At 36.6% G+C, this 24,893-nt stretch overlaps 1 protein-coding gene across 2 annotated transcripts in view; it reads right to left on the reverse strand.

The window, feature by feature from the left end:
- The window catches only part of ATG4C (autophagy related 4C cysteine peptidase), an 84,221-nt gene that overhangs the window by 53,626 nt on the left and 5,702 nt on the right, over nt 1-24,893 (reverse strand). The window contains exons 1-2 of one of the 2 annotated variants that reach the window (XM_080801272.1): nt 14,772-14,869; nt 7,973-8,112 (exon numbers count right to left, since the gene is read on the reverse strand). In XM_080801272.1, the coding sequence (XP_080657398.1) occupies nt 7,973-8,048 (76 nt within the window). In that variant the 5' untranslated portion in view covers nt 8,049-8,112; nt 14,772-14,869. Of the gene's footprint in view, nt 1-7,972; nt 8,113-14,771; nt 14,870-24,893 lie in introns of those variants that run through there. The other variant, XM_080801271.1, reaches the window with a different exon arrangement.

Genomic DNA, 24,893 nt, shown 5'->3' on the forward strand with positions numbered 1-24,893 from the left:
CTTCCATCTTAGATAATTAAAATATTTAAAGAAATTGAGTATTCCAATGGAGTAATTTAGGGACAAGGTAACAAAATACACTAGTGCTTTTGATAAATGTGTATTGAAGTTTCCTGGGGAAATGTTATAACCCCACTATGTCAGCCACCTGAGGATCTCTGAAATAGTGAATAAAGCTTTCAGATATCCTTCCAATTTTCTTCCTACTAAACTATATGTGTCTAAGTATCCTCTTGGGTTGTTTTTTTTTTCCCATGACCCTGAAAGCATGACCTGAGCTGAAATCAATAGTCTGTTGCTCAACGAACTGAGCCATCCAGGTGCCCCTCCTCTTGTTCTTTTATGGTACCATTAGTAGTTCTCGATTTCCTGAAAAAAAACCTGTCCATTACATTCCTGAATATTCCCAAGTATACGAAATTCCTGCCTGCTAATGGTAGCCTTAAGAGCCGCTTCTAAAATGCAAGAGCATATAAACAAAGAATCTGAAATTGGGAGTCAACAGACTTAGGTCTGCTTTTTTTTTTTCTTTCTTTTTTTTTTTTTTTTGGCCAGCAAAGCAAAGTTTATTGAGTGATAGTAAACTTTACAAGTAGAAAAGCTCCTGACGGGCGCCTCGGTGGCTCAGTGGGTTAAGCCTCTCCTTCGGCCCAGGTCATGATCTCAGGGTCCTAGGATCAAGTCCCACATCAGGCTCTCTGCTCGGCAGGGAACCTGCTTCCTCCTCTCTGTCTCTGCCTGCCTCTTTGCCTACTTGTGATCTCTCTGTCAAATAAATAAAAAATCTTAAAAAAAAAAAAAGCTCCTGAAGAGGGAGGGGACCCAAGAGGGTTCCCCAACTTAGGTCTACCCTTAGGTAGACTACCTGCCATTTATATTGAAGAACTGATAGAAAATTTAAAATCAGTAAGTCTCATGAAAGTACTCCCCAAAGTGCTGTAAAACAAATAAATACAAAAAACAAATAAAAATATGTATTCACAATAAAGATGATGCAAGTATTTTCATTTGCTGGAGAAAAGAATGGAAAATCAAACCCAGGAATCAGGTTTTCCTGCAGCCTAGATTACTGCAGTACTCTCCAGAATGACTTCTGTGCCATCAGTCTTTCTTCACTCTAGCATATGCCACAAGTTACTGCCATATTAATCTCCCTGTGGCTCAGTTTTGATTAGGTAACTCTTCAGCCCAAAAACCATCCTCAGTGACTCATTACTTAACAGATTTATTATGAACTTCTTAGTAATACTAAAGAATTTCCAAAATATGATACAAATTACCTTTACAGCCATCTTTACCACTACTTTTCACCTATACTCAAAGTGGGGCTTGCTATCTGGGTCATACTACCATGACAAAAATGTCCTCCTCAATATCAGCCTATCTAAATCCTACTTTTTCTGGCTCATGGATGGACTTCTAAGCCATTTTTTCCTTTTCTCACTTGGCTTTGATGTTCTTCTCTGAACTCTAAAGGGAAATTAGTATTCACTGGCCACTTACTACATACCAGGAACTAGACCAGGTACTTTACAAACATTATGTCTTAGAAATATTATTAGTACTGTACCGAAATAATTCTAATCCCCAAAATACTAATAACTCCCTCCCCTCCAACAGCATTTCTAAGGCAAATTTGAAGAACTTCACAAAAACCTCAAATAAAAGGAAATAATCTTTAAGAAGGAACTTCTATGCTTTAACCTCTGCCTACCCCTCTTAAAAGTTACCAGTCCTTCCTCAAGAAAACAGAAGTTGTGAATCTAGTTTCTTAGAGCCTGGGGCACTGCAAGGATCCACATTTTACATGAGCACAGATTTACAGTGCTTTAAACTCAACCATCATTTATATGGTACATACTCTTACTTTTGTATTTCCTGTGCAAATCCTGGCAGGACCTAACCCTCATAATAGACTGACTTCCTTTAATACTCCATGATGCTGGGGCACCTGGGTGGCTCAGTGGGTTAAAGCCTCTGCTTTCAGCTCAGGTCATGATCTCAGGGTCCTGGGATCGAGCCCCGCATCGGGCTCTCTGCTCAGCAGGGAGCCTGCTTCCTCCTCTCTCTCTGCCTGCCTCTCTGCCTACTTGTGATCTCTGTCTGTCAAATAAATAAATAAAATCTTAAAAAAAAAAATACTCCATGATGCTAGGTACATAAAGATGACTCTGAACTTCTGATAAGGCCCAGCCATTTTCCTCTGTTTTTCCACAGGCATGTCAGAGCTGAATTAGACCAGTATGCCAAGTAACTAGTTTAAGTTCTTTTTTTTTTTTTTTTTTAGTTTTAGCTGACCAATTTTCATTTCCTCTTTTTAAAAGCATTGTAAGCAATGTACCACAATCTCTACCCTCACATGTTGATGCTGAACCAGGACTCTCTGGCACACAGAGATGGAAAAATGAAGGATGTAAAATCCATAGAAGTATAGGATAACAGAGCCTGGAACATAGGAAAGAGCCATGAGTAAGAAGTATGATTATGAATAAGTTCTTACACATATTGAAAAATATATATTCATCAGAATTCTTTATATTGAAGTATGTATTTTTATTTTATTCTTCAATTTCCCCTACTTTTTACCTCTAAATCTCAATTTATAGCAGCAGAGAGGTGGGGCAGAGACATATTAAATGTCATTATGATTTCTAAATAAAAATTAATTAAATAAAACTGAATAAATTAAGAAAGCAAGTAAATTTGGCCAAAAAGCCATTAAACAAGTTGACACAAGGTAGTTACTGCCTATGAGGGGTGAGTGTTGACCAGAAGAAAGAATGAAGAAATTTTCTGAGGTGAAGGAAATTTTCTATATATCGATTAAATTGTTAGTTTCATAGATATAAACATGCATCATACTCTGCAAATTGTATACTTGTGATCTGTTCATCTCACTTTATGTTACTTTTCTCTCAATTACAAAAAGAAATTAAGAGATAAACTAGAACAGTGTTTCAGTTATTTGTTCCTGTTTAACAAACCACTCCAAACTTAATAATTTGAAACAACTTTTTTTCTTATATCACACAGTTCTGTGGGTTGACTGGGCTCAATTGAGCAGTTCTCCCACTGGTCATGCTTGGAGTCTCTAATGTCATAAAAATCAGATGGAGAGGCTCAACTGAGACACTGCATTGGCTAATGCTTTCTCTCTAATATAGTCTCAGGGCCTTTCTTCTTCGTGTGGCCTCTCCATGTGATTTCTCCAACTGAATATCTAAGCTGGTTACGTAACACTTCGGAGCTCCAAAACAGAGCAAGCAGAAGTTGCCCCTTAATGACCAGCCCTAGAATTGACAATGCCTTACTTCGGTCTCATTCTATTGGTTAATATAAAGCATAGGCCAGCCCAGACTGAACGAAAAAATAAACAACACACATGTGGTTAAAGATCCTTACTAAGGACCATCTTTGGAGCCTAGCTACCATAAACAGAATATTATAAAAAACCCTATAGTCCATTAAGTCAGCAACTTGAAAATCACAAGGCTTTAAAAGATGCAAACGAGCCAAAGAACATAGAAATAACAGATGACAATGATTTTCTGGAGGATCAGAAACACACAGAAGGATGATTTACTTATTACTATTTTTTTAACTTTTTTTCAATTTCTTTTTTTTTAAGATTTTATTTATTTATTTGAAAGAGATCACAAGTAGGCAGAGAGGGAAGCAGAGAGAGATGGGGAGAAGCGGGGTCCCCATTGAGCAGAGAGCCTGATGCGGGGCTCGATCCCAGGACCCTGAGATCATGACTTGAGCTGAAAGCAGAGGCTTTAACCCACTGAGCCACCCAGGTGCCCCTACTTATTACTATTTTAAAAAGGGAGTCAAGTTTACATACCTCATAATGTCATGTAAATAAAAGGGGGAAGGGGGAAAAGAAGCAAAAAATAAATTTTACAAAAAAGTAAGGTCCACAGTCTTTTTTTTTTTTTTTAAGATTTTATTTGTCAGAGAGAAAGAGCACACAAGCAGGCAGAGGCAGAGAGAGAATCAGGCTCCCTGCCGAGCAAGGAGCCTGATGTGGGACTCAATCCCAGGACCCTGGGATAATGACCTGAGCTGAAGGCAGTGGCTTAACCCACTGAGCCACCCAGGCGTCCCAAGGTCCACAGTCTTTTAAGTCTTAAGTGCTATGCCATTTCTAGTTCTTTCTTCATCACTTCATAATACTGACATTGATAAATAATCCTAATTATGTTTACTGTATTCAGAAAACAGCTAGACTGGAGAGCAAGAGAGGCTGGGTTTGAATATCAGTTTCAAGAGTTATAACTTAGATATATGACCATGAATATGTCCCTTAATCTCAGTTTCCTAATGAAAAAAAATCCCAGGAAGATATCAATTTTTTTAAGAGTTTATTTATTTATTTATTTGACAGAGAGAGAGAGAGAGGGAGATCACAAGTAGGCAGAGAGGCAGGCAGAGGGAGAGGGGGAAGAAGGCTCCCCACCAAGCAGAAAGGCCGATGCGGGGCTCGATCGCAGGACCCTGAGATCATGACCTGGGCCGAAGGCAGAGGTTTAACCCATTGAGCCACCCAGGTGCCCCACCAGAAAGATATCTATCACAGAAATATATGAGATTTACATAAGAAGGTACATAAATTATATACAAAATGCTAATATGCTAATGGGTGTTCAATCAATGTTAGTCCTTCCTACACCACCCATATTACACAAACTCTAAGCAAGGAAAATATATAAAACATTTTAGAAAGATTTTCACCAATAAAATCAAACAAAGAATACTACTTCATAACTTGAAGCTATCTAGAACACTTAGTTACCCTGAACTATTATCTAGTACCTATACGACAATTTTCAACTTACAAATGAAATCTTCATCACACAACCTATTCACCAGATTAAATGGCTTAAAAAGAGCATAAACCTCTATTTGCAGATGAACATGATCCTACATTCAGAAAATGCTAAGGAATACACAAAAAACTGTTGGAGCTAATAAAGTAGAACACCAAGCTTACAAGACACAGGATCACATTACAAAAAAACAACTGTATTTCTATATACCAGCAATAAACATACTAAAATAAAATCAAGAAAACAATTCATTTTAAAATAGCATCAAAAAGAATAAAATACTGGGAACCTGGGTGGCTCAGTGGGTTAAAGCCTCTGCTTTCGGCTCAGGTCATGATCTCAGGGTCCTGGGATCGAGCCCCGCATCGGGCTCTCTGCTCAACAGGGAGCCTGCTTCCTTCTCTCTCTCTTCCTGCCTCTCTGCCTACTTGTGATCTCTGTCTGTCAAATAAATAAATAAAATCTTTAAAAAAAAAAAGAATAAAATACTTAGGGATAACTTTAACAAAAAAGTGCAAAAGTTATATGTAGAAAACCACAAAATGTCATTGAAAAAAATTATAAGCCTAAATATAAGCAAAGACATCCCATGTCCATGGATTGGAAGACTTAATATGGCAATACTCTTTTAAGATGGCAATATTCTGCAAGTGGATCTACAGATTCCATATCAAATCTATATCAAAATCCCAGCTGGATTTCTTATAGAAATTGATAAGATCATGAAGAAATTCATATAGAAATGCAAGGGATCCAAGAATAGCAAAACAACCTTGAAAAAGAAGAACAAAGTTGGAGGAATCACACTTCCCAGTTTTAAATTTTACAAAAAGCTAAAGTAATCAAGAGAGAGTAGTACTGGCACATGGACAGATGTGTAGATAAATGGAACTGAATTGCAAGTCCAGAAATAAATCTCTATATCCATGGTCAATTGATTTCAGACAAGGGTATCAAGATCATTCAAAGGAGAATCTTTTCAAAAATAGGGCTGGGACAACTAAATAGCCACATACAAAAATGAATTCGACTTATAACTCACATCACAGGCAAAAATTAACTCAAAATGGAATATAGACCTAAATATAAGAGCTAAAATAATAAAATTCTCAAAAAGAAACATAGGTACAAATCTTCATGATCCTGATTTAAGCAACAGTTTCTTAAATATGATATCAAAAACACAAACAATCAAAGAAAAAAATATATAAATTGGATTTCATCAAAATTTGAAAGTTTTGTGCCTCAGTGGATACTATCAAAAAAGTGAAAAGATAACCCCAAAATGGGAGGAAATATTTACAAGCCATACATTTATTTGCTAAGGGATTTGTATCTAAAATATACAAAGAACACTTATAACTCAATAATAAAAACACAGATAACCCAATTTTAAAAAGGTACAAAAGATTTAAATAGACATTTTCCAAAGAATTATAAAAATAGCCAATAAGTATATGGAAAGATGCTTAATGTCTTTATTCGTCAAGGAAGTACAAATCAAACTCCGTGAGATACTTCACACCCACTGGAATGACACTAATAAAAAAGATGAACAGGGAGCCTAGGTGGCTCAGTCAGTTGAGCATCCTATTCTTGGTTTTGCTTAGGGACACGATCTCGGGGTTGTGAAATCAAGCCCTGTGTCAGGCTCTGTGCTCAGCACAGAATCTGCTGGAGATTCTCTCCCTTGCCCTCTGCTCCTACCACTCATCCTCTCTCTCTAAAATAAATCTTTAAAAAAATTTTTTCAAAACATGGACAATATGGGGCAGCTGGCTGGCTCAGTCAGAAAAGCATGCGACTCCTGATCTCCGGTTTGTGAGTTTGAGCCTCACGCTGGATTTAGAGATTACTTACATAAATAAAAGACTTAATTTTAAAAAGGATGGACAGGGCGCCTGGGTGGCTCAGTGGGTTGGGCCCCTGCCTTTGGCTCTGGTCATGATCTCAGGGTCCTGGGATCGAGTCCCACATCGGGCCCTCTGCTCAGCGGGGAGCCTGCTTCTCTCTCTCTCTCTCTCTCTGCCTGCCTCTCTGCCTACTTGTGATCTCTCTCTCTCTCTCTGTCAAATAAATAAATAAATAAATAATCTTAAAAAATAAAAAAGGATGGACAATAGAAAGTGTTGGTTAGGATGCAGAGAAATTCAGAACTTTGAACACTGCTGATGGGAATGTAAAATGGTGCAGCCACTTTAAGAAACAGCTTGGTAGGACACCTGGGTGGCTCAGTTGGTTGAGCGGCTGCCTTCGGCTCAGGTCATGATCCCAGCGTCCTGGGATCGAGTCCCACATCAGGATCCTTGCTCAGCAGGGAGCCTGCTTCTCCCTCTGCCTCTGCCTGCCTCTCTGTCTGCCTGTGCTCACTCTCTCTGACAAATAAATAAATAAAATTAAAAAAAAAAAAAAAAGAAACAGCTTGGTAGTTCCTCAGAGTTAAACTTAGAGTTAACATATGATCTAGCAATTCTACTCCTAATTATATATCCAAGAGAACCAAAAAGATATATTCACACAAAGACTCATATACAATGTTCACAGCAGCACTATTCATATTAGCCAAGAAGTCAAAACAACCCAAATGTCCATCAACTAGTAAGTGAGTAAAGAAAGTGTGGTATGGCCATACAATGAAATATTATTCAGTCACATAAAGGAAGGAAGTAGTGATACATACATGCTACAATATGGATGAATTTCAAAAACATTATGCTAAATGAAAGGAGCCAGAGACGAAAGGCCACAAGTTGTATGATTCCATTTATATGAAATGTCCACAATACCCAAACCCATAGAGACAGAAAATAGACTGGTGGTTCCCAGGGGCTGGAGAGAAGTAGGGAGCTGCTAATGGGTCCAGGATTGCTTTTGGGGGTGAAAAGATGTTCTGGAATTAGACAGTGATGATGGTTGCACAATCTTAAAATATATTAAAAACCACTGAATCATAAAAGGGTAAATGTTTTAGTATGTAAATTATATCTCAATTTTTAAAAAATCAGTCTCCATAGTTTTCAAAATTCAATGTTTATATTCATTCGAGAGAAACTTAAGCAATTGTGAGTGACTTAATAAGGCAAATGATACATGTCTTCAAATATTTCTTTAGATTTATATAATTTTTGAATAATACTTACTATATTTCATGTTGTTCCAAGCAGATATAAATTTAGTTTTTAGCTTGTCAACTTCATCTGTTCCTGTGGCCTCCATATTCAAATTCTAAAGAAAAAGCCATCACTTGATTGCATTCTTCTGTAAAGTTATATCTTTAGTGCTAAAAGAAAAAAATTAAAGAAAAATAAGTCATGAGTATGTATTATATGGTATATTACTGCTTAAGTTTTACATATGATTAATACAATTTGAATACAATTTGAACTGCAAATGAGCAAACCAATTTCTTATTTTACGTAACAGGATATAATCTATAAACACTTTAATTACAAAAAACATCAAATACCAAATACACAATAAAAATTACCATATAAAACCAAGCAATAACTTCTTCCATGTACTCACAATTAAGAACAATAAGTTAGTTTAGTGAAACAACTCTGCTTTGGTGCTTGTGAGACTATTCAAGATTTCTTTTATTTGTAATGACGGAAGTTGGTTTTAAGTCTCTCAAGAAATGACAACTGTCAGGCACCTGGGTGGCTCAGTTGGTTGAGCATCTGCCTTCCACTCAGGTTGTAGTTCTGCAGTCCTGGGATCAAGTCCTATATCAGGCCCCCTGCTCAGCGGAGAGTCTGCTTCTCCCTCTCCCTCTGCCACTCCCCTTGCTTGTGCTCTTTCTCTTTTTTTCTTTCTCATAAAAATAAATAAATAATTTTAAAAAAATGACAACTATCTTCAGAATGGAGGAATCCACTTAAAACTGATTAAGTTACTACTTTCATATAAAACGTAAAGTTTTGTTTTGTTTTTTAAGGCATTTCCTCCCTATATTTTTTTTATTCATTTGACAGATAGAGATCACAAGTAGGCAGAGAGGCAGGCAGAGAGAGAGAGGAGGAAGCAGGCTCCCCGCTGAGCAGAGAGCCCGATGTGGGGCTCGATCCCAAGATCCCAAGATCACAACCTGAGCTGAAGGCAGAGGCTTTAACCCACTGAGCCACCCAAGCACCCCAATACTGCAGCATCTTTTAAATACTGCTAAAAATAGAACAGCTTAGGGGCACATGGGTAGCTCAGTAAGTTAGGCATGGGACTTTTTTAAAAATTATTTTTATTAACATAAAATTTATTATTAGCCCCAGGGGTACAGGTCTGTGAATCGCCAGGTTTACACACTTCACAGCACTCACCATACCACACACCCTCCCCAATGTCCATAATTCAACCACCCTATCCCTACTTCCCCAACCCCCCAGCAACCCTCAGTTTGTTTTGTGAGATTAAGAGTCTCTTATGGTTTGTCTCCCTCCCAATCCCATCTTGTTTCATTTATTCCTTTCTTACCCCCCCCCACAACCCCTGCCCTGCCTTTCAAATTCCTCATATCAGATCATATGATAATTGTCTTTCTCTGATTGACTTATTTCGCTCAGCATAATACCCTCTAGTTCCATCCATGTCGTTGCAAATGGCAAGATTTCATTTGTTTTGATGGCTGCATAGTATTCCGTTTTATGTACATACCACATCTTCTTCATTAATTCATCTGTTGATGGACATCTTGGTTTTTTCACAGGTTGGCTATTGTGGACATTGCTGCTATAAACATTCGGGTGCACATGCCCCTTCGGATCACTACATTTGTATCTTTAGGGTAAATACCCAGTAGTGCGTTGCTGGGTCATAGGGTAGCTCTATTTTCAACTTTTTGAGGAACCTCCATGTTGTTTTCCAGAGTGGCTGCACCAGCTTGCATTCCCACCAACAGTGTAGGAGGGTTCCCCTTTCTCCACATCCTCGCCATAAGCATGGGACTCTTGATTTCATCTGAGGCCATGATCTCCAGATCCTGAAATCAAGCCCCACATGGGGCTTTGAGCTCAGCAGAGTCTGCTGAAGATTCTCTCTTTCCCTCTCCTTCTGCCCCTTCCTTCCTTCCCCCCAACCCAGCTCACACAACCCATCTCTCTCACAAATAAATAAATCTTTAAAAAAAAATAGAATGGTTTAAATCTACAACAGATTTTTTTTTTTACTTTAAAATAAGAGTAAGTGTAGCTCACAGATATTAGTTTTATAACTGACTTGTGGGAAAGTTGAGATATGCAATATAATCTGAAAGAGGAACAAATTATACCTTAAAATGCTTGTGCTTATTTGCAATAATTCAGTCAGTTTACTTTTCAAGAAAAGAATGCTGCACAGAAAAAAAAAAAAAAAGAATGCTGCACAGAACATTGCCCTTTTAGGGTTATAAGTAGCTACTCAAAAGTATAGATACAAAAAAAAAAGTATAGATACATTTAATCCTCTAACAATAGACATTCCATTTTATAGTATGTACTAAAAGCTACTAATTATACAGAAGAGTTGAGGCAGGAGAAAGCATGGTCTGTTGGAAAAATTTTAAAGTCAATGTGACTAGAGCACAATAAATCCAAAAAGGGGGCTTGAGTTGTGGCTTGAGTTGTGACACGGGCCAGAGCACACATACTCTTGTACACAATGCTAAGAATTTTGTTTATCCTAAGAACAATTGGTTTCAAACAGGAATATTAGAATTGGATTCTGTGGGTTTGGCTCCCAGAGCAGCACAAAGAATGGACTGAAAAGGACAAGAGTACATTAGAGTTTACTAGTCCTGTACAGGACTAGAAGAGAGATGATAATAGCTTCAAAGGGAGCAATAGAGAGGGAGAGAATTAGACATATAAGGAAATGTATCAAAAATTCAATGTTCTGGTGGTTAAATGAATATGGAAGGCAAGAAAGGCAGCTTTGCCAGAGATACACCCATATTCCTGGCTTGTGAAACTAAATAAAAGGTGCCAACCATTGAAATAGGAAACGTCAGAAGAGGGTCAGGTTAGAGGCGGAAGATCATGAATTTAATTTATATGTAGTTTGAGATATATCTGAGAGATATATTAAAGAATCATCCATTTATTTAGTTATTCAAAAAATTATTGCCCGGCACTCTTCAGGGCAATGCAGATACAGCTTAGGACAAAAGCAGTGGAATACTTGCTCTCATGGAGCTTACCTTCTTGATATATTCTAGAGAGGCCAACTAGGCAGTTGAATATATAGATCTGGAGCTTAAAGGTGAGGTCTGAGTGAGAGCTATTAATTTGAGAAATGCTGATGTAAAATGAGAATCAGAGCTACAAACATGTTCCTCAATGACTTCGCTTTATGTTTACACCTCAGCCTTAAGAATATCCAAGGCCCTTTAAGAAATTACATCTGCCCTTTTATGTAGCTTCCACTCTTGCCACTCCCTCACATGCACCATTCACTGAAGCCATTTTTAATATGAATATTAAAGCTTCCTAAACTGGACATGCTTCCATGTCTTTGCATGTGCTGTTCCCTCCACCTAAAAGCCCTCCCTGCTCACTCTCAATTTTGACTATTTATTATCATGAGTCCCTAAGACCCAGCTTAAGTTTCACCTCCTCTGGTCAGACTTATAAGATTTCTACCCACCTCCATACCTCAAAGTAAAACAGATGTCCTGCTATTAGCTCCCGTAGGCTTCTATGTCCTCCTCTATCATGGCATTCATCATACTGTATTATCATTACTTCTTACCTCTTACACTAGGTGGTCAACTTTTTGCATGTCCTTGAGTTCTGCCTGGCATGTGATTAGTTCTCAAAATATGTTTATTAAATGAATCAGTGAATAGATAAATTAATAAGGTATATCACTAGTAGTGCTCTAACAAGGTGTAAAAGTCTATCAATTGGAAATTTTTTCACTGACACCTAGAAAAGGAAAGAAAATTTCTTCCAGGGGTGCCTGAGTGGCTCAGTCAATTACGTCTGCCTTCAGCTCTCTCCACTTGTGCTCTCCCATTCTCTCTCTGGCAAATAAATAAATTAAATATTTTTTAAAAAGAAAAAGAAAAATCTTCCTCCAGAAAATTGCATAATTTAACGAAATTTGGAAAAGTAAGGAGAAAGGTTTATAAAATGTGCATCCACATGACTGATTACATATCCATTAAAAATGTCTCCAGAGGGGTGTCTGGGTGGCTCAGTTGGTTAAGTGTCTGACTCTTGATTTCAGCTCAGGTCTTGATCTTGGAGTCATTAGATCAAGCCCTGCACTGGGCTCTATGGTCAGCAGAGAGTCTGCTTGAGATCCTCTCTCTCTCCCCTCCTCACTCTGCTTCTTCCCCAGCTGTGCGCTCTCACTCCCTCTTGCTCTAATAAATAAATGGGTTATTTTAAAGATTTAATTGTCAGAGAGAGAAAGCACAAGTCGGGGGAGTGACAGGCAGAAGGAAAACAAGCTCCCTGCCGAGTGAGGAGCCCAATGTGGGACTGAGCCACCCAGATGTCCCAATAAATAAATGTTTTTTTAGGGGCGCCTGGGTGGCTCAGTGGGTTAAGGCCTCTGCCTTCGGCTCAGGTCATGATCCCAGGGTCCTGGGATCGAGCCCCGCATCGGGCTCTCTGCTCAGCAGGGAGCCTGCTTCCTCCTCTCTCTCTGCCTGCCTCTCTGCCTACTTGTGTTCTCTCTCTGTCAAATAAATAAATAAAATCTTTAAAAAAATAAAAATAAAAATAAATAAATAAATAAGTAATTTTTTTTTTTTTAATGTCACCAGAGCACCTAGGTGGCTCAGTCAGTTAAGCATCTCCCTTTGGCTCAGGCCGTGATCTCTGAGTCCCTGGATTGAGCCCTGCATCAAGCTCTCTGCTCAAAGGGGAGTCTGCTTCCTTCTCTCCTTCTGCTCCTTCCCCTTGCTTGCACTTGCTCTTTCTCTCTCAAATAAATAAAATCTTTTTAAAAAATAATTCATTAAAAATAAATAAATAAATAAATAAATAAAGTCTCCAAAAGTTTGTGATAATGGGGAAACACTAGAGAATCTAAAATATTATGCATCATGATTCTAGCTGGAGAAGTGGCAGGGAAAGAGTTAGAAAGAAATAAAAAATTGACAAGTTTCTCTGGATGTAAAATTGTGTGAGGTTATTTTTACACCACTATTGCCCACCTTTTCCAAATCTTATACAAAGAACAGATGTAATTTTTAGAATTTAAGTTTTTTTTAAGATTTTATTTATTTATTTGATAGAGATTACAAGTAGTCAGAGAGGCAGGCAGAAAGAGAGGAGGAAGCAGGCTCCCTGCTGAGCAGAGAGCCCAATGTAGGGCTCGATCCCAGAACCCCGAGACCATGACCTGAGCCAAAGACAGAGGCTTTAACCCACTGAGCCACCCAGGTGCCCCTAGAATTTAAAATTTTTATTGTTAAAAAGCCACCAACCAGGGTGCCGGGGTGGCTCAATTGGTTGAGCATCTGACTCTTGGTTTCAGCTCAGGTCATAATCTCAAGGTCATAGGACTGAGTCCCACATTGGGCTCTGCACTCAGAGGAGAGTCTGCTTGACACTCTCTCTCTCACTCCCTTTGCCCTTCCCACCCCTTGCTTGCTCTCTCTCTCTCAAATAAATAAATACATCTTCTTCGAAAAAAAAAAAAGCCACCAACCACAACTCTTCTAAATTCAAAATATTTAAAATAAGAGAATATATACACATGTATTTTCTTTCTAAGTCAGAAAGAAAGTAGGTCATGGGGAAGACTTTAGTTCAAAAAGCTAGCAGCACTGGTTACCAGGAATACCCTGGACAGTCCTTAAAAAGAATGTAAAAATGATCTGTTAAAGTGGGTAGGAGGAACATAAAGACAAAGATATTTTTTATGGGAAAAGTTTGTACCTTAGACAATGGCTCCTAAACAAATAATAAATAGCTAGCCAAGGTAAGATGCTGTGACAGATTCAGAAATTAATGAGAAAAATTTTCAAACCTCAAGGAAATTAGAGTAGAATAAATTGTTAGGTTATTCCTTTATTATTTTTCCTCAAAATTCCTGCTTTATTGACTATTTACTCCAAATAACTATACCCCACAAATATGAAACATTGAAAATGTTTTGTAACGTATCCTTGACTATGCTATAAGAATACTTTTATTGCCATTGTACATAGGGTAGATGAGAATAATAAAATTATTATCATAATGTCAAACTAGTTAAGCTGTTGCTAGTTTAATAATTCATACACAGTTGACCCTTAAATAATACACATGCAGGGTTTGGGATGCTGACCCCCTGTTTAGTGAAAATCCATGTGTAACTTTTGACTCCCCCAAAACTGAATTGAATGTCTCTAATATACGAAGAGCTTCTATAAATCAATTAGGGAAAAAACACCCAAATAGAAAAAAAAAAAAAAAATCTGGGCACTCTAAAAGAAAAAGACAAATAAAAATAGGAAAATATTTTCAAACTTACTAAATCTAAATAATGCACATTAAAGGAATTTCATATTTTTTCATCATCGTAAGAGATGAAATTGGTGAGCCTGAAGAAACAAGTATTTTACATAATAATTTCTCAAATAATAAAGTCCATGAGTACAGAGAATATGTCTTGTTCACTACTGTATCCTTAGACCTAGCACACAGGTGTGCTAATAGACACAAGTATCTGCTGATGACAAAACTATGGTATGTACATATTATGACATAGATCTATATTTATTACCATAAAAAGATATCCAGGGAGCATCAGCATACTTGCTAAAACTGTGAGAAGAAATAGATAATTCCTCTATTAAAGCTGGAGACTTTAATACCCCTCTAACAGAAAGAAATACAGGGCCAGCATGCAGAAAATCAGTAAAGACAGTGTTGAACTGAATAGCGCCATCAATCAACTAGACACAATTGACAGACTACTTCACTCAACAGAAACAGATTACACATTATTCTCAAATTCACATGGAATACTCACCAAGATGGACAAGATTCTGGGCCATAAAACACCTCTTGACAAAATTTTTTAAATTTGTCATTTATGTTATGAACACAAATCATATAATATTATTCCCACTGAAATGGAATTAAACAAGAAATCAATTACAGAGAGTTAGCTGGAAATTTTCCAAATACTTGGAAATTAAATAAAATACTTCAGATAACACAGGGCCAAATAAGAAATCTCAAGAGAAATTCAGAAAAGTTTTTAAATGAATGAAAATGAGAATACAATTTAAAATTTGTGAGATGCAGAAAATTCTCTTAAAATTTACAGGGAAATTAATAGCATTGAAAACATATATTAGAAAAGTAGAAAGATCTAAAATTGATAATTTAAGCTTCTACCTTAGGGAACTAGAAAAAGAAGAACAAATTAAATCTAAAGTAAGCCAGAAAAAAAGGGAGGGGGAAAGTAACAAAAATTAAGGCAGGAAGAAAGAAATCAGTAGAGAGAATCAACAAAACCAAAGCTGGTTCTTTGAAAAGATCAGTGAAATCTATAAGCCTCTAGCCAGGCAAAGAAAAAGAGAACGTACAAATGACTAACATCAGAAATAAAACAGGAGCCATCACCACAGATCCCATGGACATTAAAAGGACAATATGGGAGTATTATGAATAATTCCATGTGAACAAATTTGGTAACTTAGATGAAATGAAGCAATTCCTCTAAAGACACAGTGTGCCAAAAACTCACAGAAGAAACAGACAATTTAAATAGACCTATATCTATTAAAGAAATCAAATCAATAATTAATAAACTTCCAAAAAAGAAAGCATCGGGTTCAGATGGTTTCACTGCTGAATTCTACGACACATTTAAGGAAGAAATTATACCAATTCTCTACAATGTCTCCCAAAAGATAAAAGCAGAGAAAATACTTCCTAACTCATTCCATGAGGTCAGCATTACCCTAATACCAAAATCAGACAAAGACATTATTGATACTGGCAAAAGAGCAGACAAATAGATTGACAGAACAGAATAGAGAGGCCAATAATAGATACACATAAATATAGTCAACTGGTCTTTGACAAAGGAACAAGGCAACACAACAGAGCAAAAACAGCCTTTTCAATAAATGGTACTGGAACAACTGGATATACACATGCCAAAAAAAAAAAAAAAAAGGAGATAGATAGAATAGATCATCACCCTTCACAAAAATTAACTCAAAATCATAGACCTAAATGTAGAACACAAAACTACAAAAGTCCTAGAAGATAACACTGAAGAAAACCTAAATGACCTGTATAACTTTTTAGATATAGCACCAAAAGCACAATTCCTGAAAGAAACAACTGGTAAGCTGGACTTCATTAAAATTAAAAAATTCTCTGTAAGAGACAATGTCAAGAGAATGGAAGGACAAGCCACAGACTGGGAGAAAATATTGCAAAAGACATATCTGCTAAAGGACTGCTATTCAAAATACACAAAGAACATTTAAAACTCAACAATAAGAAAATGAACAACCTAATTTTTAAAATGGACTGAAGACCTTAACAGATTCACCTCACCAAAAAAGATATAAAGATGGGCAAATAAGCATATGAAAATATGTTCCACACATGTTATCAAGGAAATCAAATTAAAACAATGAGATAGCACTACATCCTTATTAAAATGGGCAAAATCCAGAACACTGATAATACCAAATGCCAGCAAGGATGTCAAGCAGTAAGTACTCTCATTCATTGCTGATAGGAATGCAAGATGTTACAGCTACTTTGGAAGACAGTTCAGCAGCTTACAAAACTAAACATACTCTTAAGCATATGATTCAGCAATTGTGGTCCTTGGTATTTACGCAAATGAAATAAAAACAATCCACACAAAAACCTGCACACAGATGTTTATAGCAGTTTTATTCATAACTACCAAAACTTGGAAGCAACTAAGATGTCCTTCAGTAGGTGAATGAATAAATAAACTATAATACATCCAGACCACAGACTAACTCAAGCACTTAAAAGAATTGAGCTTTCAAGCCATAAAAAGGTTATTAAGGAAAACTAAGTGTGTATTACAAAATGAAGGAAGCCAATCTTAATCAAACTGTATGATTCCAACAGAATGATATTGTGGAAAAGGCAAAACTATGGAAATAGCAAAAAGATCAGTGTTTTTGAGGGATGGGGGCAGTAGGGGCAAAGAATGAGCAGGAAGAACACCGAGGATTTTTAGGCAATAAAACTATACTCTGTAGTACTACAGTTGTAGATACACGTCATCATACATTAATTTACACCAAAAGTCAACCCTAATATAAACCACAGATCTGGAGTGATAATGATGTGTCAATGTAGGTTCAGTGGTAACAAATGTACCACTCTGGTACAGGATGTTGATAGTGGGCAAAGTTCTCCATTTTGTGGGACAGGAGAGATATAGGAACTCTGTCTGCTCCATCTTGCTATGTATCCAAAACTTCTCTAAAAAAGTAATGTTTAGGGGCACCTGGGTGGCTCAGATGGTTAAGCATCTGCCTTTGGCTCAGGTCATGATCTCTAGGTCCTGGGCCCAAAAGGGAGTCAGCTGCTCCCTCTCTCCCTGCCTCTCCCCCTGCTCATGCTCTCTCTAACTTGCTGTCTCAAATGAATAAAATCTTTTTATAACTAAGTTAATTAAATAAAAATAAAAAATAAAAGTTTACTAACTTTATAGAAGGTGAGGAAAAGGAAGAGAATAGCATGAATACAATTTACATATCTGTATGTGTATATACTACATAGAGAGAGCAAGCTGCACACACACACACACAAATATGCAAAAACAATGTCTAGAAGTCCATGCTAAAAGTGGAACTAAGAGATGAAATGTCATCTTTTATTTATTTTTGTACTTCTCTTTATTTAAATTGTTTACATTTAATGTTTACATTAAAATAATATTCAAAAATAAATTGCTCAGATTAAAAACAATACTGGAAATTACAAACGTGCCTAAAACTGCTTGACTAAGAAACCTACAGAGAACACATTCTATTACAAAATCCTAAGCAGCTTCTCAGAAAAATAAAATGCTGAGCCAGTGCTTTTTCCTTTTTAAGATAAACAATTTTATTCTTCCAGTTCTTAAAGACATCAGATTCAGCTATTTAGTCATGTAGAAAACGTAACTTCCTCAATGCAATTCCCTAGGGTAGCTCTGGCTGAATAAAATGACTAGGAGGATATCCCTAGTTAATTCATTTTTTTTTTTCTCCTTGAAATAGTAGTAAGGCTTGGAAAGAGGAAAAGGAATAAATTAATAATTGAGTCCATTCAGTCTATTAAAATGTTTTTTATACTTGTGTGAAATAAGCCAAGGGAAGGCAAGACAAACAGTATTTTAGTTTAACTACAAATTAGCAAAAAACACAAATGAAACCACAATGCACTTTAATAGTAGTACCATTAAAAAGTCTAAACCATCCTCACCCAGAAATTCCCTTTCCAAAAGCTTTCTTGATTTTTAAAAAATTAAAAATGAATTAAAATTCATTCTATCAGGTATAAAGTGAAGTGATGATTAACCCATTACCTAGTATATTTGTCTCTTTTGTTACCTGAAATACCTGGTTTCACTGCTCCAGTGATCAAACTGATATGCCAGAATTCTTGTTTAGCTTATGTAATGTCAGAACCTTAGTCTAGAAAACCATCAAAACAACATTCTTCGCAACTTCCAAACACTTTTTTAAGAGTGCATTTATTCATTTGACAGAGAGATAGAGAGGCAGGCAGAGGGAGAAGCAGGCTCCCCGTTGAGCAGGGAATCCGATGCGGGACTCTGACCCAGGACCCCAGGATCATGACCTGAGCTGAAGGCAAACACTTAACCGACTGAGCTACCCAGGTGCCCCTCCAAACACTTTTAAGAAGGGATTTATGGTTAAAAAGAGGAGGGTGGGTAATGGTTTTTTCTTTTTTCTTTTTTTTTTTTAAGAAGGGATTTATGGTTATTTTCTAAACCTTAGAGAAATTAGTAACTTTTTCAAGTAGACTTTCTTTATTAATGGATACTACAATAAATCTTACCATCCACCATTCCCTTATTTCTGTTCACTGCTTGCCTTCTGACAAATCCATTTTAATTAAAAAATAGCAATAAAGAGGAGAAATCTCTATTGTATTTTATCTTAGTAAACATAAAGCTACCACATGAGGTTTATTCCTAAATTTTACTATTTTAATGATGTGAAAAGCAGAGTGAACACTGAGCAGAGTTCTTTTGGAAAGCAGAGCTACATATGATATGAAAATCATTGATTGAGACCCAGATGTCATTTTTAGAGAGTCACTTTTCTAACCATAACCATGCATTAAGACAGTCAATAAATTATAAACTGATAAATGTAAAGGGTACTCAAATCAATGTCCTTGAAGGGCAGATGAAGGTAATCAGCCTCTCCCTTATGGCAATAGGTAGAAGAATATTTTATCCACTGAGAATTTAAAGCCAAGAAAAAGCTCCTGACAGAACTTTAGGGACTGACTCTACAGAATATATCTCAGTCACATAGTACAACCGACAAAAACACTACAGACTTTACAGGATTTGCGTATGCTTGGGCATCTTCCCCAAATGGTATTCTGCAGCAAGATGAAATATAGATATTGATTTAAAAATTTTTATGTGCTTTTAGCTATACCATCAAATAAAATGAACTGTGAGGTCCATTCTAAGTTTTCATCTACTGTAACCTTTTCTACCTGCTTGCATTTTTAGTAACAAATATTAATCCCTTGTCTGACCTTGAATGTCTCTCAGTATGTTGGTCTGTCATCTCTGCTCTCTTATTTCTCTCCATCTCAGTTCTTTGTCTGCAGAAACATCAATTACTGTATCCATTTCTTTTTCCTTCTTTTCCTACATTTGCCAGTCTTCCATCTTCATACACTGAACGTGTTGTCTAAAAATGTTGTTTGTAAATCCAGCATGTTTATCTCTTTTAAAAAGTCACAAATATGAAGAAAGGGAGAATGCTGGTAATATTTATTTGAATTGTCCTCTTTCAGAGCTATGGGTTAGGCAAAGTAGATGGCAGTAAGAGTTAAAAAGCTGAGCAAAGGAACAGCAACATAATAAGGGCAGAACTCACATATTCAGAAACTGACTTTTAAAAGAGGGATAAAAGAGCTTATAGCAAAAAGATTAGTAAGGGACTAATGAGATAGTTTTGCCTCAAGAATACAGCTTCTAAACATTCTTAAAACTCCTCAGGAATACACCCTCCAGTTAAAAACACCAAATCAATACACAGCTTCTTTACAATGATAACTCAGTATGTACTACTCAAGCTTTATTCTCTTAAATAAAAAAAGAAACTAAGTACTGAGCACTCATTTACCTTCACATGTGACTTGTATCAAGGTCCTACAATCAAAACCTCCATTAGAGGGGTGCTTGGGTGGGTCAGTCAGTTAAGCATCTGCCTTCAGCTCAGGTCATGATACCAGAGTCTGGGATCGAGCCCCTCATGGAGCTCCCTGCTCAGCGGGGAGCCTGCTTCTCCCTCTCCCACTCCTCCTGCTTATGCTCTCTCTCTGTCAAAATACATAAAATCTTAAAACAAACAAAAAAAACCTCCATTTGTGCAGCATGGAGTACTACACATTCACAGACTATAAAGTTGTCATCATAACCATCTAAATGGGATATAAAGAGTTTAAGTGACTTTAATCACTTACTTAAAATTATAGTGAGAAGTATTAATGATATCTGGGTTGTTTTAAGCATTCCTTGATCTCCCTGATCTTATCTCTAAGAAGCATATAATATTTACTCTAGCTTGAGAAATAAATTTTAATTATGTCAGGTAACCTCTGACTGGTCCAACGTAACTATGAATGTTTGAAGCTTCCAAAGCAATTTTGCAAGTGGTAAAACATGCAGTCTGCATAAGAAGAAACATACAGGGTCAAATTATTTAATCATTAACAAAATTAACCTAACCTCTACAAGAACTGAAGGATGTCAGAATCTCAGGATTAAAAGGGAATTTACAAAGTATCTAGTTAGCCAGTAAGTAGTAGTATTAATAACAGGTTTTAACCATTTTCCCATGTAATACACTCCAATCTATCCCTAATCTCCCCTATGAACAGTGAAAGAAAGCAGTGAAAGAAAATGTGTAAATTTAAAAGATTAAAAAATATATCATTCCCATCCCCAGGAATCTAATCTGCTATCTGGTTCAAATTCACTCACTAATTATTAATTGTGTTCAACCACCCATATAGTAGCAAGATCTCCTTTACAATGTCCTAGCCAAGTGCACTGACCAAGCCTCTGAGTGAACGCCTCCAAAACAGGAAGGTCAGTACTTAATGAGCTCTGTACTGAGCTAAAAATACAGCTGTTTAAGTTTAAAAGCCTGATATGATTTTAAACTATTTTTCTTCACTAACATCACTGTTCTAGAGTATCCACATCACTACATTATTCCACCTAATTTTAAACAACTTCAGTTGCTTAAAAGACATGGAACCAAAAATCTGTGTCCTTAAAATTTCCACCAACTGTTCCTGGTTGGGCCTTCTGAAACTAATCTGCCTTGCATTTGATAACCCATCAGGTATTTAAAGACCTCCAGGGGCGCCAGACTGGCTCAGTTGGTTAAGCATCTACCTTCAGCTGGGGTCATGATCCCAGGGTCCTGAGACAGAGTCCTGCATTGGTCTCCCAGCTCAGCGGGGAGTGTCTGCTTCTCCCTCTCCCTCTGCCCCTTCCCTCCCACTCGTGCTCTCTCTCTTGAGTGCGCTCTCTCTCTCAAATGAATGAATGAAATCTTTAAAAAAAAGTAAAAAAATAAAGACCTCCAATAGCTTCCCCACTCCCGCTGCACCATCTCTTTTCCACGTTAAATATTCTCAATTCCTTCAATTAGTCGGAAGACTGCCAAATGAGTGGAAATGAGGCCTCAATCAGAGTACTGATAAAGGGATAAGAAATGAGATATAAAAAATGAGATATAAACAGCAAGCTGAGACGGTAGAACTAGCAACATCAATTCAGTATGACATAGTGATTTTGAGGTTTGTTTAACAAGTAAATACGGACAGGATCTTTTTCAAGTCCCATTCCATTAGTTACTTCTGCTACAAAAAGGTACATCCATATTATTGAGACTAGTAATTATACTTCATTTAAACACAAAATATCACATTTATTCATTCATCAAGTACTTGAGTGGCTACTTTTGTAAGGCACTATGGGAGATAAATGAGCCATGAGACCCAGTTCCTGTCCCCTAATTTACATTCTAAAATGCAAGATGTTTATAATTAACCAGAACTTCAGTTGTAATATGGTTATGTCCCACAGTAGAAATATAAAATGTTAAAATTACTGGGAAATATTTTTCCCCTTTCCAATGAGAATATTCACACAAGAAAAATATCACACACAGTCACAACTGGGATTCTTCAAATACAAAGACCAAGGACACACAAACAATATAAATCTTACTATTCTGGGTGTAAATAAGGCTAACACTAGGCATATTTCTTAGGAAGGAGTTAAAGTACCCTCAACAATTATGTCTATTGTTAAAGATTAATGCTTGAATTGTATCATTGGTCAAAAGAGCATTGTTTAAAATGTTCACAAACACAATTGTTTCGGCTTACAAATGGAATTGTTTGATCTCATTTTCCCATTTTTAATTTTAAACAATAGTATATCAATTTGAAAATAAAGCTCAGGGTTTAAAGCTTTACAAAGATTAAAAAAATGCGTTATTTTCTACCTGATATAACTGTTATAGAGTTCCCTATAGCAATATACATATTATGATAAAGGTTTAAATTATTATGGGTACTTTAGTCATTTTACCGGATAACTTATTTTACAGAGTCTATTAAAATGTAGTTTAGTAGGAACTTTATATTTTAAGCTGATAACAAAATCACACAGAAAGTATAATATAAATAACCTTGAACACATAATTTGACTCTAGGTCTTCAGTGGGATATAGTCTAAGGACACAAAATGGCAAAGAAATCTTTAATTGGTAAATCTGTTGTTGGAGAGAGTACCAGTATAGTAATACCAAAACTATCTTAAGTGTTTGACAGGAGCGATTAGATGAGTAAATATACTGATATGGTTTTGAATCAGAATTCCCTGTAGGAAAAGGGAGATAAAATATGAACTGCCAGAAGGTGAAGATGAATTCTGTGGTTCTGAGTATGAATTAAGGTATCTTATAAGTATGTGTGTGTGTGCATGTATGTATCCTAAAAGCAATGTACTCCAGTAGCAATGAGTACATTCAATGCCCAAATCTTGTTTCTGAGTACCATTTCCCACTAAACTGAACAAGGACTCCATGGTAAAATGATTAATCCAGGTCTCAAGCAGGGAATTTACAAGATGAGCCTGGAACTTCTTATTGTACAAAAAAATAAGAATGTGCCCAGATACCAATGTGAATGCCAGTTCCTTTGGCGAAGGCCAAAGAAACTGGCTTGAACTTGACTAATCAAATTTAAGATAATTTAATTATCAAAAGAATAATGGTGAGGCATCTGGCTGGCTCAGTCAGTGGAGCATGAAACTCTTGATCTCAGGGTCATGAGTTCAAGTCCCATACAGGGTGTGGAGCCTACTTCAAAAAAAAAAAGAAGAAGAAGAAGAAGGAGCGCCTGTGTGGCTCAGTTGGTTAAGCATCGGCCTTCAGCTCGGGTCATGATCCCAGGGGGATTGAGCCCTGCATCATTTCCTTGCTCCACAGGGAGCCTGCTTCTTCCTCTCCCTCTGCCTGCTACTCCCTCTACTTGTGCTTTCTATCTGTGATAAATAAGTAAATAAATAAATCTTTTTTAAAAAGAAGAATGGCAATAGATTTACAGCCGATAATTTTTTTTTTTAAAGAATCCTTGGGTACATAGTAACACTAAAATAAAAGAAAAGAGGAGGAATAGCTCTTCTTCAGAGAAGATAGCCAGCAAACATGCAGGATTGAGAGAACTGGAAAATCACTATCTGGCAACCACCAATGCAATGAATGACTGATTGAGGTAAGAATGATCCATGGCTACTAAAACCAAGGATAGGGAAAAAAAAAACTGTTGAAAGTATTATCCCCACAGATTAACTATTAAGTTCAAAAGGGAAAAGATAACATTAGGATGTAGAAATATGGCTAACCTAAGTGACTGATCTTAACATTACCAATAATGGGACAAACTGCCATTATATTCTTCCCGAAGTGGTAAAATAGAAAGTTTTAATATCTCCTACTTAACAGTCATGAAAAAAAATATTTAACCTGAAATTGTGGAGAAACAATCAGACAAATTCATTTTGTGAGGCATTATACAAAACAAAATGGCCTGGACTCTTCAAAATTGTCAGTCTTGAAAGACCAAAAAAACAAAAAAGGAAGGAGGAAAAAGAAAAGATGGGAATTGCTCTAGATAAATGAAAACAGACACAACTAAGAAAATTCATAATCTCTGATTGGAAGTATTTTTTTAAAAGATTTATTTGAGAGACAGTGCAAGCAGGGGGTAGGGGGGAGCAGAAGGAGAGGGACAAGCAGACCCTACACTGAACACAGAGCCCAATGTGGGGCTCACTCCCAGGACCCCGAGATCATGACCTGAGCAGAAACCAAGAGTCAGATGCTTAACTGACTGAGACACACAGGTGCCCAAATTCTAAGTATTTTTAAAGTATTTTTTAAAGCTATAAGGGACATTACTGATAAACATCTGGGCAAATTCATATTTTTTAATATATCATCAGATAGTATATATATCAGATAGTGTGTGTGTATATATATATATATATATATATATATGTATATGTATATATATACATCAGATAGTATTGTCTATTACTATTAAATTACTCTGGTGTGCACATAGCATTATAGCCAAGTAGGTGAATGTCCTGGTTCATAAGATATATGATGAAGAACTTAGGAGTGAAGTGTCAGGATGACTCCACCTTAGTGCCCAGTGGTTCAGCAAGAAAAAGAAAGCATGCCATGTGTGTGTATTTAGAGAGAGCTAAAGCAAGTGAGATATAATGTTAACAACTACTGAATCTAAGTAAAAGATATACAGGTATTTGTTATACTGTTTTCAGTTTTTTAATAGG

The sequence above is a fragment of the Martes martes genome, assembly GCF_963455335.1.
Source record: "Martes martes genome assembly, chromosome: 4".
In the NCBI taxonomy this organism is placed as follows: Eukaryota; Metazoa; Chordata; class Mammalia; order Carnivora; family Mustelidae; genus Martes; species Martes martes.